The sequence below is a fragment of the Apteryx mantelli genome, chromosome 5, assembly GCF_036417845.1.
Source record: "Apteryx mantelli isolate bAptMan1 chromosome 5, bAptMan1.hap1, whole genome shotgun sequence".
Taxonomy (NCBI): domain Eukaryota; kingdom Metazoa; phylum Chordata; class Aves; order Apterygiformes; family Apterygidae; genus Apteryx; species Apteryx mantelli.
In genome coordinates, this window is record NC_089982.1 from 22,242,363 (window position 1) to 22,256,951 (window position 14,589).

Consider the following 14,589-nt stretch of genomic DNA (forward strand, 5'->3'; position numbering starts at 1 on the left):
CAGATTATTTCCCCTTATGTGGTAAGATGTGCCCTTTTGATGGCCCCTAACGTGTACTACCGCGATTTTCCGAGGTCCCCTCAGAGCTTCTAAAGTTTTTCTAATTAATTTTTCGTGCACTAAATTCTTCCCTTGTGAATTAACCAGTCCTCTTTCTTCCCATATTTTCCCAAATGTATGTAGTACTCCATAAGCGTATTTAGAGTCAGTATATATAGTCCCTATTTTGCCTTTTAAAATTTCTAAGGCTCTAAAAACCGCATACAATTCACAAGCCTGAGCTGACCACGTTTTGTCCAGGGACCCTGATTCTATTAACTCTAGAGACTTCCCATCTACAATAGCATACCCTGATCTGCGTTTTCCTTCAACTACGCGAGAGGATCCGTCCACAAAGAATTTAGTCCCCTCTGGCAACTCTTCTTCTTCTAAATCTTCCCTTATTTTAGTTTGGTATTCTATTAGACGTATACAATCATGTCTTAATTGACCACTGGGTTCCCCATACAGGAACTGGGCTGGATTCTGCAAGCTTGTAGTCTCAATTTCCAACTTTGGAGAATGGATTAAAATGCCCTCGTATTTTAATAGTCTGGCATCAGTTATCCATTTTTCAGCTTTTTGTTGTAGTACTCCTCGTATATTATGAGGGGTATATACTTTTAATTCTCCTCCAAAGGTTATCTTTTTAGCCTCTTCTACTAATAAGGCTGTAGCTACAATGGCTTGTAGGCAAGTGGGCCATCCCCGACTAACGGGGTCTAACAATTTTGACAAATACCCTATAGGTTTCTTTTTCCCTGCCCATTCCTGTGTTAGAACTCCAAAGGCTGTCCCTTCCTGTGCATTGATAAACATGTAGAACGGTCTCTTAATATCTGGTAAACTCAAAACAGGCGCATTCACCAAGTCAGCCTTCAAATCTTCGAGGCTTTGATCATCGGTTTTAGTCCATTTTATTAGCCCGTCTGCAGTTAGTTTTTGATATAAAAATTTTACTTTATTGCTATAATTTTCAATCCATTGTCTACAATACCCTAATAGCCCCAGCAATTGTCGGACCTGTCTTTTGCTCTTCGGGGGTCTTATTGACAGTATACCATTTACCCTTTCAGGGTCCAATTTTTTGTGCCCTTGCTAAGCCAATGTCCCAAATACTTCACCTCTTCTTCTGTAAATTGTAACTTTGATTTCGATACTTTCAATCCCTTTAAACTTAAGAAATTTAACAACTTAATACTCTCACATCTAACTTCCTCCTGGGTTTTTCCTGCTAAAAGCAAATCATCCACATATTGTGTTAAAGTAATTTGCGGATTAGTTTCGTAAGTACTTAAAACCTGCTCCAGGGCTTGCCCAAACAAATTAGGGGACTCTGTAAACCCTTGTGGCAAAACAGTCCATCGGAGTTGCTGTTTCCTATGGGTATCTGGGTCTTCCCACTCGAAGGCAAAAAAGTCTCTACATTCTTCTTTAAGGGGGCATGCCCAAAATGCATCTTTCAGGTCTATAACCGTATACCATTTAGCCTCAGGTGACAGCTGACTAAGTATGGTATAGGGGTTAGCTACAATTGGGAACCTGGTAATTGTTCTTTTGTTTATTTCTCTTAAATCTTGTACCAATCTATAAGTCCCGTCTGATTTCTTTACGGGTAGTATGGGGGTATTATGGGGAGACATACAAGGCTCCAGTAACCTTTGATTTATTAGCCTCTGGATTACTGGTCGGAGTCCTTGCCTCCCTTCCTGTGACATTGGATATTGCTTGACTCTAACAGGGATTTCTGGATTTCGTATACTCACTTCAAAGGGAGCAATATCTAGTCTTCCTACCGATTCTGGGGTATACCAAACTTCAGGGTTGATTTTGGCCTCATCTTCAATAGTAAGGGTGCATAATTTTATAACTAATTCTTGATTCTCTACTTCTAAATTGACTCCTAATTCAACCATCATATCTCGGCCCAGTAAATTATATTCAGCTTCGGGAACTAATAAAAAGGATCCAACACTTAGTCGAGAGTCTGATTCTATTTCCACATTTTTAATTACTGGGACCTTAAAGGGTTCTCCCTTAGCTCCTATCACTTGTAATTTCTCTGGGGATGGTTTACACCCCCAGGGTACCGTTTGGACAGTAGATCTTTCTGCCCCAGGATCCACAAGGAATTCTACTTCTTGTTGCTGGGGACCCAATTTCAGTTTTATCAAGGGCTCGGTTCCTTTATGAGTCCCCAGCAGATAGAGCCCCTGACCCCCCTAATCTTCTTGGAACATTTGCTCATCCCGCATTCACTTCTTACAATTCCTCTTCAGATGCCCTTTTTTCTGGCAATAAAAACACTCAACCTGCCTCAAGTCCCTCGTCACAACTTCTCTGGGTTGTCCTTCTTGGTGAAGTGACTTTCTCTTAGGTCTGTTATACGACCTAGGGGGTTGCACCTGAATTCCTCTCTGCCCTTCTCGGACTGCTGCCACTAACTTCTCTAGCTTTCTTCTGATATCTGGAAAGGCTTTTGCTACAAACTGTGTTTTCAAGAGAGCCTGTCCCACAGGGGTACTGGGGTCTACCCCGGAATAAAGTTGCAGATTTTTTCTAAGTCTTTCGAGCCATTCTGTTGGTGTCTCATCCTTCTTTTGTTGTTCCATGAAGGCCTTATTAATATTTTGCCCCCTGGGAACAGATTATCTGATTCCCTGAACTATTATGGTTCTCAAATCGGACATATGTGTCCGATGCTCAGCATTCTGATTGTCCCAGTCCGGCCGTTGGGTGGGCCATTTAATATCTGCTGCGGGACCTTGTTGGTGTTGTTGATCCCAAATCCGCATCCCAGCCCTACGGATCATTTCCCTTTCTTCCACTGTAAATAATATGCTTAAGATGGATTGTAATTCCTCCCATGTGTAAAGGCTAGGACCTAAAAACTGATCTAATTTTTCAGCCACCCCTAAAGGATCTTCTAATAAATTCCCCATTTCTTTCTTAAAATCCTGTACGTCCCCTGAACTCAGGGGCATAGACACAAATCCCATCCCCGGCTGCGGTCCTCCCATGGGGAGTTCTCGCAAGGGGTACAGCTGATCAGATCGCCCACCTCCCCTCGTTTGACTCCTCGTGACCCTTCGGGTTTCTTCTGGGGAACTAGGAGGGTCTAGATCCTGGTCTGGGGTCGTTGGAGAGGGGCTACGAGGAGGGGCTGGTGTTGGGTTTTGAGCCGGAGCTGAGGGAATACAGGGGGGAGGAGAAACGAGAAGTTCCTCCAGTATTTTGCTTTTCTTCCTCGGACCTTTCTCTTTCAGGGTAAATATCATGGTCCGAGTATCTGGTCTTATCCATAAACTAGCATACTCACTTTCTTCTGGACTAAAGGGCTCCTTTGAATTCACATATATATTTAGAGTCTGACATATCCAATTTTCAAAAGACCCGTATACTGGCCAATAAAGGTGGTCTCTTCTAATCTATCTGCTTCCCACCCCATACTTGCATGCAGTAATATACCATTTTTTCTCGGCTTTTGCCTTCTCGGGAGGGCCAATCGTTCCAATACTTAATCATTAATCCTAAAGGGCTATCGGGCGGTATATCCGGTAACCGTACTGTAAAGCCCTCTATGGGATCAGAAGACTTGCTCTTTTTCTGTCCCATCTTCCGGAGCACCCACCTCAGTCACTCTCTTTTACAACTCTCTTTCTCTCCGCAGGGGACCGCACTCACACCACCCGAGTCTCTACTGCTAGGACGGTTGTCCCTTCACAGAGGGCCGCCCAGTCGGCCGTCGGGTGCCCCTTTTCGGTCCCCCACTACATAAGGATCCCCTCTCCTGGAGGATCCGCACCAAGGACCCCCTCTCCTGGAGGGTCCGCACTCACACCGTCCCCTGTTACACAAGGACCCCCTCTCCTGGAGGATCCGCGCTAAGGACCCCCTCTCCTGGAGGGTCCGCGCTCACTCCGTTCCCTGGGGACGTCTCATGTGCTCCGGGTATCCCACCCCAACCAAACGGAACCGCATACATATACTCACTCAGTCCTGAGTCTTCGTTCGGATCTTCGTGCACAAAGTTTACAGGGTACTGCAGTTCTTTTGCTTACTTGTCCTGATTTAGGGTTCGGAAATACAGGTTATGGTAGGGGAACTACCCACTCAGGGGCCATCCGAAAACGGGATGGGGCGCCCCCCCTGAGTCAGAGTCCCGAAACCAGGGAAGCCTGTATCCGAGTCACGGCACCAAAATTGTTATAGGTAAACGTGACAAATTGACAACCACTCGGGCCAGGTTGCGTAAATTCCAATTTAATAATTGAGCAAGTCACAAGTAAGCAAAACAGCGCTGGGCGGCCGGGGGGAGTCTCCTGCTCCACCAACGGCGCGCACAACCCCCCCTCACAGTCTCCTTATATGCGATTCCAGCTCCGGGTATACGGGGCACCTCCTGTAACTTCTGCGGTTGCGCCGGCTGTTGCTAGGGGGTCTTCTTCAGCCCTCTGGTGGTCGTGGGGATGAAGGCTGGAGTCTTCCTCTGCATTGTGTGCCATATTAGGCTATCTAAACTAACATTGCCGCTTCGCTAGCTCAGCTCAATTTTCTCAGGCAGGGTACATGCCCCCCACCACAGGCTGTAGGATGTTCCCACAGATGTTCCCAAGGCTGTTTCTCGCTGATGTAACAAGTTAGTACATACCACAATACAAGATGTTCCCAAGGCTGTTTCTCACTTTGATGCAACAAATTAGCACATATCACACTAAGATGACATATAGATGAATGATAAGGGGTCTGATAACAGATACATACTTATCTAATGAGAAAGTTAGCATATGTCATAATGAAATGATTTGATGTTCTCCAAGATTCTACAACTAAGCCATTCTGAAACTACAGTTATGTTAGGTTTAACCCACTGATGTGTTCTTTTCTTTGGAGAGGTTAAACAAAAGTATTACTTCTATGCGGATTGTTTGTAGAGCCAGATAGTTTTAAAAAAAAAAAAAAAGGAAAGGAAACAAAACAAAAAGAAAACAAAACAACACAAACCTAAAACAAAAACCCCACCCCAACCTGAAAAGGTAAGTGCTTTTTTGTTTCTGTTTTCCTGCCCTAGTTCACCACATAGCCCTACAGATATTTGTATCAGCACAATTAAGTTAGTGACAAAGGGGCCAAAGCTAATGAGAGAGGTTGCTTTCAGCAGTATTGAAGTTGAAAGCAACATTTAACAAACTGTCATGAGAAATGCTAAGAACATGATTGCCATTCTCTCCCACCAGTCCCATTTACTCATCAGAATTAATTCCCTAAGAGTAAGGTAACACAAAAACAAAGTCATTTTTTTTTAGTTAGTTGATGATAACAGAACTACAGTTTATAATATGGAACCCATACACATTTAGCTTGTGTTCTGCAAAATAAAATCCTGTTTATCACTTTCATGTGGTATTTAAAAATTCTGGTCTGTTACTCCTGTAAGAGCTCCTTGCTTTTACAAGCATGACTTCTTTCATCTCTAGAAGTTGTTCTTAATTATACGATATGGACTGATACCACTGATCCATATTACCACTTGTTACTCGGTATAATATTCCAGTGGCTTTGGCAGGTAAGCCAGTATGGCAGCCTGTGCTGTGGTGGAGGGTAGCAATATCCCTGCTATCCTCAGACTCGTTCAGGTTCCAGAAGCAGGTCAGCTGTGGCAGCATAGCCACAGCATTTACTCGGCAGAGTAAATTATCCAGGGCTGCTCCTGCAATCTGAGCTGGCGCAAATCTTACACTGTCTAGTTCTGGAGCTGCTGTACAGCAGGTAACAAAATGCACACTCACTATTTTGATGAGTACACATAGGAAGTGAGACATTTCTTACATTGTTGTTCTGTAGGGCAATGATTAAGAAAAGAAAGGAAGGGTAAGATAACTAAAAGACATAAGCTTACTTTGTATCTGTTACATAATTCATACCCATTATACTTCTGTCTTCTGACCCTCCAGGTGACCTTGTCTGAACCTGCTGTTTTGTCTAGTGCCTCCAAATTCCAATCTGAACCAGTAGAAGGCCGCAAGGTCAGCAAAGTCATAAAGACCACTGTAGTGCAAGGAGAGAGAACAGAGAAGCACTTGGGGGATGCGAGCTTAGCTACTGATCTTCCTTCAGCCAAAGAGGACTTTGAAGAGGTAAAAAGGCATTTTAAATACAAATATTAAAACAAACGTCACAGCATACCTGGGGACAAATTGTACTCTACTGAAAGGGTTTTGGTGGTGGAGCATCACTCAGCTACTGAGTATAAACCTCGATTGTTATATGCAGCCATGCTATGAAGACTTTAGTATATAAAGCAGGGTGGGGATGGGGAGGTCTGTCATTAAGGAATTAGCTATGAAACATTTTAAGGTTCCAAAAACATGCAGGATTTGACTAAAGTGGATAGAACTCACTTGTGTGGTTCACACAATGAGTAAGCCCATTCGTATGTTGAAACACATGCAGCTAACTTTAGAACAGTTAAGTCTACTCTCTAGACAAGTCCATGCATCACAGCAATTGTTCCTTTTGTCCTTGAATGGAAGAAAGAGCTACCAAGCTATTCAGCACCTTTCCTGTTTTAATGCTTTTTCTGATCAGCTTAGACATGTCAGTAATAGAAAAGTTGTATTAAACTAATATAGTTTTTTTTTTCTACAAGGAATTGTTAGCCCTTTAATTTTAATCCATCCATTATCCCTTTAAACAACACATGTGTACAATACCTTGTCACCTTGAAGGCTCATGCAGAAAAGAGCTTCTTGGCAATATATGTAACTTAAGTACTGTGTTTTTTAATTTTTCAAAATACCATATAAAAGCATAAATGGAACAATTTTATGGTCCAGGTATGGGTTTTCTGCAGTACAATAGTTCTACATACTGCAGGAGGACAACAGCGGTAAGCTATTTGATTGAGATGCCAAATTTCCCTTTATGAATATAGGCCCCGTAGCCAGATCCCCCTCTCCTGGCAAAACCTATACAAGCAACAAAAGCTGTCATGTGCTGCAGTAGAGATTCAAAGAATAGGCTTGGAAATGACACTTCTTCCTCACCTAACAGCTTCTAGTTTATCTTTTTACTTAAAAACAAAAAGCAAATCAAGAAGCCTGCAGAAGATACCACAGAGAAACCCATATCCAGCCAAATGGAAATAAAAATGCTGCTTTTTTTTTCCTGTGACATATTACCAACAGCAGATATTCTGTGGAACGCTTGCAGGACTCCACTCCTTGCCTCCTCCATTTCAGTACGGTCAAGGCTCAGAACTATCACCCACCTGTTTCTATGTACTGCTAGCACTGGGAACAGGCAACTGTTTTGAGACATGGGAGCAAGACAGAGCTCAAGATGACAGTTGAAACATATAAAAGAAAGAATGTTTCCTGCAACAGGAAAAGAATTGTCATAAATAGATATAAATGATGAGTTCTGCAAATGTGGTGCTCCAGGTCTTGAGTTGGGCTGTTTAAAAGTTGAAAATAAAGTACCAAGACACCCTTCAGTGCAGTTCTTAGTAACAATGAAATTATCCTACTGTTAAACTGTATCCTACTGAGAAACTGTTACTCATTTATACTTTTGAGGAAGATTTGAAAGGATGCAAATGGCAGGCACATACTTCCAAATTATTTGTGTCTTCTTAATTTTCTCATCATGCTGTGTTTTTAAACACCTTCTCAGCTCTGCACAGATTTAGTCAGCTTCATTAATTTGAAGATTAAGGTATAAAGAACAATTACCTTTTGTCCTAGGGTTTTGTTTTTGTTTTAATTTAGGCTTTGAGCTATACAGGTAACCAAACGAAAGTCCAGCTCCCTGCTTTAGTAGAGAAAGAAATCATGAAAGAGGATGGATCAATTATTAAAAGGTTTGGCTTGGCATGCCAATGAACTGTTACTAGAAAAGGACTAACAAACTCATAATAAACATAAGCGGATTCAAGTGAGTGTCTGAAGTGAAACCACTGTCTGGCAGCATTTGAAGCTTTATTTGCAAAGGTACTAAATATTACTACTAACGTTTTATTACAGGAAGGGATGCAAGCACTGGAAAGGTCTATATTCAGTTGGAAAGACTAGCTCAGTAATGTGTATCACTGCCCAATTGATCATAGGAGGTGATGTAAAATAACAGACTGTGATTTACAGTTAACAAAATAAATCAAGGATACTTCCAAAATAATTTTACATAAGAGTTGGCTCTGCAATCATTTGGTAATTTGAAGTATTATCAAAACAGATGAGAAGATATACCTGCACATGAGAATTGAGCCCCATTAAGAATGAGGTAGGGCAGAGATATGGAGATGAAAATATGTAGCAATAATAAAATAAGAGCTACTTCGTACAATAAATATATGCATGCCTACCACACACAACTTGAGCTCACGCTACTACATGTTACTTACCATACATGCATTTTCTTTCGGGCCATTTGTATTGATAGTGGGCAAATGCATCAGCATGGTAGAGCCAGCGTTAGCATTTGGAAAGAACACACTGTCTGAACTGTAAAGGGTCAGTTTTAATTTGTTTCTACCTGATTTGTATTTATACTTGGAATAAGCAGTATCCCACTTCACTGAGAGGGAAGCCTACAAGCCTTACAAGCTGCAAACACATACTGTTTTCAGAGATGCTGTGAGGGTGTTGCAAGGACACACAGAGCTGGAAGACCTGCTGACCTTCATCTACTTTTAGATGAAGAAACAGGTATACCTGTCAAGGGCTTCTGCCTGACAGAGGGATGTTTTGGTCATACAGGTGAAATTAAGAAGCATCAACTGCCTGTTAAAATAGGTTTGCGCATCAAGCTATTCCTGGCTGAGCAATCGGGAATTTCCAAGTACACTGACTTCCCATGGTCATTCGCTCACAGACTGACCAAAATTTGGGCTTCTAGATCAGGCCGAGAGACACCTAGCTGTCCTATGACAACTACATTTCCTTGCCTAGATCTGAAGAAGGCTTAGGGAGATTTAAAGTTTTTACTGGTAGGGCAAGAGGTTCGGATGAAGTAAGAGAGCAATTAACAGAACATTTTAATAGACTAGTTGCCCCAAGTACAGTTTTACTGACAGTCAGAAGTAAGACTTGACTTACTCAGAAGTCTTCAAGAAGGTATCATCTAAAGAAGCTGAAACCATGGTGAAGAAATCTTAAGTTACTGTTGTACAAGACAACTCTGTATGTTGAAGCTAAACAGAGCAAGTAGGAAGGTCTTGTGTGGATTTCAAGATATGTTGCATGTCTGTGTGTTACAGCATGTTTTTGTCAGGCATATAAAACTGTATGCTTAAGTATGTACAGATGAACTGTTATTAGTTTACCTTATGAAAGCCAGTTAAAGTGGTGTGTGCTTTTTATTCCGAGTCCATAAAGAACATTTAACCACAGTAGCTGGCTTAACTATTGCTTCCAACTACAGTTCTTCTCATTTTACTTTCATTTAAAGAGCTTTAAAACTGAAAAGGAGTGCCTTTTAAAAGCTTCAGGAGCTGTGGGCTTTTAAAGAATGTTTTCTCATTCTTTTTCTTTAGGACAACGCTGAATAAAGCCAGCACACACAAGAGGACTGTGATGAAGGACCGGTATGGAAAATACATTCACATAGAAGAGCTGGAAGACACACCAGAAGCACTACCACAGGATGACCTCCAACATGACCTCCAGCAGCTTCTTAGGCACTTCTGCAAGGAGGACTGGAAACACGAAGCAAAGTGAGAAGCTGCCACCCCTCAACAGCATCACATAACCATCCATCCAGTATGCAGCATTTATCTTCTCTAGGTGTGACATTATTACCTACATAATCACTGGAAGACACTGCCATTTCTACTTGTGCAGATGCAGCAAATTCATTTTACACCCGCTGCCCATATTTGATTTTAGGTTTTTGTTTTTTTTTTTACCCTGTAAGCTAATTTGTGACCAAAGATAGCATCCTTCATTCAGGATGATTTATCCACCGAATCATCGTCTTTGTGCCGTACTGGGAATTTGTCAGCATCGCCACTTTTTCTGTTCTTTTGCTTCTGCACTAGCTTCACAAAATTGCATTTGTCAAGCCAACTTCATCTACAGGCCTCTTCAAGTGACTATGTACATGCATCATTTAAAAAAACAAAGACAAAAAACAAAAACGGGGGAGATGTTAACATGTAAACTGTATATAGCAAGAGTATTTGGACCTAAAGACTGCAGAGAACACACTGCCTATGACTACAGTTAGCAAAATGGATTACAAGGTCTATTGAAACTGCTGAACAGCGATGAATAAAAATATTGTTAACGTAATCGACTGAGAACACAGACTGACTGAGGAGGAAGCACTGCAGATCTCCTGCATCCATAGGACTTCCAGTTTAGGGATCTATTATAGTTAAAGGCTCTAAGAGTCAGGCTAAAAACCTGGAAATGCAGCTGTTTTCATGAAGTAACAGCTGACTGTGGCCCTCAATACTTTTAAGACCTTTGGACAGCCACCTAAAGATTTCCAGAAAGAGGGGAAAAAAAAAAAAACCCCAACAATTAGGTAACCAACTTGCTAGCAGCTATATCTATGGTACATTTGCATACGGTATTAAAATCTTTTAGATCTGGACATGTGGCAGGGTGTATTAAACAATTATAACTACAGTAGTTTCCTGTTTTCATCACTGCTTTAGCAAACCACACTGTCTTATTGATGGTACTTTCTGCTGGCCACTGCACTGTAGATAACTATGGGAGAAAGACCTACCCACTATACAAAGAGATTAATTAATTCGCCGTGTTTTACGAAGATTGCCTCTTACCTGATACATGCATGTGGCATCTGAAAGTCAAAACCAAACCCTTCTGTAATCACGTCAGCTTGTTAGCCCTCTTAGCACTGAGCGAGCAGTTTTTATCTTCCAATCAATCGTTTTTTAAAGAGAAAGTTGCTCACAATCCTTGAAAGCCAGTTTCTGTTCATATTTTATCTTTATATATATATATGTATAATATATATATTTCTAAACCAACCCTCTGAAAACCATAATAGCATGTCTGCACTTTTATTTTCAAAAAAAAGGGAACATAGAGATCTGACACTTTTGGTGTTCTATATCCTAATATTTAGTGGTTGGAGCTCTGTAGTGTTTTAGCAAATATGATGCACACACATACACACTTTAAATGTTTTTAATCAGCTATTTGATCTTTTTAATAGTATACTCAGAGAGAAAAAAACAGAGAAAAATAAATTCTGTCCTCTGGGGTAATACTTATCTGGCCTTTGACTTTTATTTTGTTTTATTTTTTTTAAATGACTCACTCAGTGCTCAGAACAAGGGCACTTTCTCATTAAAGTAATGATGCCAAAAGAGTGAAAACATCTTGGGAGTTCTGGCTTCTTGCAAGCAAAACAATGCAAGGCATCATGCTAGCTCACTTTTGGCAGGCAGATAGAAAACAAGTGTTTTGGCAGCCAAAATGAATGAGAGACCCATGATGAAATATTTCATGATACATCAGGGCTTTCTTATTGTTAAAGATAGCACAGGATGATCTTGAATGGGGCTCTAAAGAAATGCATTTCTGTTGTGTTATTTGCGGTGCAGATGATGTTCTGTGTAACAACATAATGGTTATTCACCTCTTATTTTGATTTTTTGCTGTGTTATCAAAGAACTTGAATACTGTGAGAGAAGTGAATTTTAAGTTGATGAATCAGCATCTTGTTCCCATGGTGATAACACTAATTGAATATATCTATGAGGGCATGTATTAGTTAAAGATTAAAAAAAAAAAAACAACACTAACAATACATAGCTGCAATGTGTACAATGGCTGATTTAACTAAATAAAATGTACAAGTGTTAAATGTAGCAAAAATGGCTCACTCTCTTTTACTGCCAATATAGCATAGAAGGAACAACATTCGTTTGGGTACCTCACTTGGCTACTCTACTTCCTCAGCATACTTAAGACAGGGTTTCTTCCAAAAAGGTAAAGATCTCTATACCCAGCTCCCTAAGATTTTTTGTTTTTTAATTCTTTTAATTCTGCTCTTCAGCAATGATTGGTAAATGTCAGTCCTTTTATAACATGCAACATCTATCAATCACGCAATTTTTTAAACTGTTGTTAATAGAGTTTTTAAATAGCAGCTGTTTTCTAGTTATTTCACTGAACCTGGAAGTGTAGAACTTGCCTTCAAATATGGCCCAGACTGCTTGTCAAACCAACTACTCTTTAAATTCCCACATAGTACTACCAAGAGTAACTCAGCCAGGGGAGAGGTGGGGAAGAAAAATGTAGGATGAAATTCTGTCATGTCTTAAGCCTTGTAACACACAGAAAATATGAGGAAGAATTTGTCGTAATGCCAACTCCAAGGCCACTTTATAAGTCTGTGCCCATTCTATTTGTTTCATGGATAACAAACACATATCAGATGCATGAGATGATTAAAATGTTTCTAAATCCTAGCCTGACTGGTTTCACCTTCATTGTACTAGCATTTTCCAATAGGAGCACTGTTTTACTGAAAGACTTGAGAGAGCAGTGACATTTTTATAAACATAAGTTTTTAAATCCAAGGCATAACTTTGTGGTTGTCATGGACTGTTAAGTGGCAACAATGATTCAGATCCGGTTAGTTTTCTCTCCCACTTACTTAAAAAAACAAACTGTAGATGGAAAATACAGCATCCAGAACCTACTTCAAAAAAAAAGTCCACTCAAAACAAAACAACCTCTTGAGTATTATCAGCCTTTTAATCAGACTATAACGTTCCATAAATCAACTTAAAAATATGAACTTTAGTGCAGCCTTTGTAACCTTCTGCTTCTATCACCTAGCAAACCCTGAAAGAGGTAGATATTGTATATATGCCCACAAGAGAGTGTTAGTTAGAGTTTAGAGCACTTTTAACATCTCTCACTATACTGGAGCTACCACTATATATAGCCACAGCCAGAACATGCACAGAGCCGCATTCCAGCCAGGACTGTTGTGTCCTTACATTGATTAGGTGTCACTACTTCAGCAAAATGGCAGCAGGCGAGCAAGTTTAATCATATCTATCTCATCTCATGCATCTGACCAGTGCACAATAACAAAAATTCAGTTGACATATATAGTCCATAAAAATCAGAATAAGGAAGTCGTGCAAAGTGGAAGGTTCTGTGGGTACTTTCTGACTTACACCAGCCAGAACCCACTTCTTTACTAGTCAAGCAATTACATGAGCCAGGAGACCCTGCAAGGCTAGATCTACAATTAACAACTCATCATACACATGCATAAGCAACGACTTTTTGCAAATGCAAAAGCAAAACCTACTATGTACTATTCCACACATGTGCATGCACGTGCTCTCCCGCTCCTATACATATAAGCTTCAGGCCTTGAATAGTGAGCAATTTAAAAGCACAAAATGTTTCCCTGAGGAAGCATTCTTCACCTACATCACCTCTGCTACATGCACACTGTTCCCCAGGGCCTGCCTTTGGGGCTTTCACAGCCTGACCCAGACAGATGTCTTAAGCTGGGCCAGAGAAAAATGGAGACCAAGATAAAGCTTTCAAATGTCAGCTGATCCCACCTGAGCAATTTCTTCTGTCACGCTTGCTTTTGTACGGCTACTTTTCCTTCTCCACAGTACCCCTCTCAGCTATGAATTTCACTTTTCAAAACTTCTACAAGCATGTTAGCTTAGAAAGCAGCATTTCAGAAAAGCCCAAAGCTAGTACATTTGTCAGGTCTTAGTGTATCTGATAAAGAGGCAACCACTTGTTGCAGCGGTTTTTGTTTTTTTGTTTTTGTTTTTAAATCAGTGAAGGGGCAACACCAGGCGTCTTCAATCATCTTTACCATTCTTTTTCAGTCCCTTGCATAAATTTGGCTTCTGAGGTCCAACTATCTTCCCTCCACACCCCTTCACCCTCCCTCAGTGGTGACAGCAGCACAGGTACAGTCTAGCTCAACTTTTTTGGTCAGTTCTGCTTCCTGCTACTACTAGGAAGGGGCAATTAATACCAGCTAAGAGACTGTCAAACACACTTTGCTCTAATGAGCTCTCTACAGATAAAGGGTACAAGGTGATATAGTGCAGAATACGTTTTTGAATCATTTTAGAGATATTAGGAATACCCATTCATTCTGCTCACGTGCTATGGGGCTATTCAGATCCAGAGCTGCACTTAAAACTGAACCCTGTTTAGCTGTAGAAAACAAAACCAAAAAAAAAAACCCCACCACGCCACCAGACAAACCCACACTACAACAACAACAACCCTCCTCCCATCTATTCCATAAAAGGTAACATTACACACTCAGTGACCTGAAAATTCTGTGAAGCCCTTTTAGCTTTTTGATTTCAATCATTGACTCCTTTGCCTATATAAATGCTTTCAATTCCATTCCATCAAATCAACTTTCTTGATCAAACTTACACTCTTCTTGATGAAGGTTACACCCTCTTTCTCTCTATTTACTTAATCAATACCCAAGTTATCACTACACGAGCCCAAACCTTGCTGTTGCTGAGCTCAAGGATAAAATAGAACGCACCTGACAACCTGCTCC

At 40.7% G+C, this 14,589-nt stretch overlaps 2 protein-coding genes across 4 annotated transcripts in view; one reads left to right on the top strand and one right to left on the bottom strand.

Annotated features, from left to right (window-relative positions):
- ANK2 (ankyrin 2) overlaps window positions 1–11,815 on the top strand; it is a 181,939-nt gene extending 170,124 nt beyond the window's left edge. Inside the window, exons 50-52 of the mRNA XM_067297629.1 lie at window positions 5,994–6,176; window positions 7,809–7,900; window positions 9,572–11,815. Of these exons, the coding sequence (XP_067153730.1) occupies window positions 5,994–6,176; window positions 7,809–7,900; window positions 9,572–9,755 (459 nt within the window). The 3' untranslated portion in view covers window positions 9,756–11,815. The remainder of the gene's footprint in view (window positions 1–5,993; window positions 6,177–7,808; window positions 7,901–9,571) is intronic.
- CAMK2D (calcium/calmodulin dependent protein kinase II delta) overlaps window positions 1–14,589 on the bottom strand; it is a 257,903-nt gene that overhangs the window by 40,831 nt on the left and 202,483 nt on the right. The window lies entirely within an intron of this gene.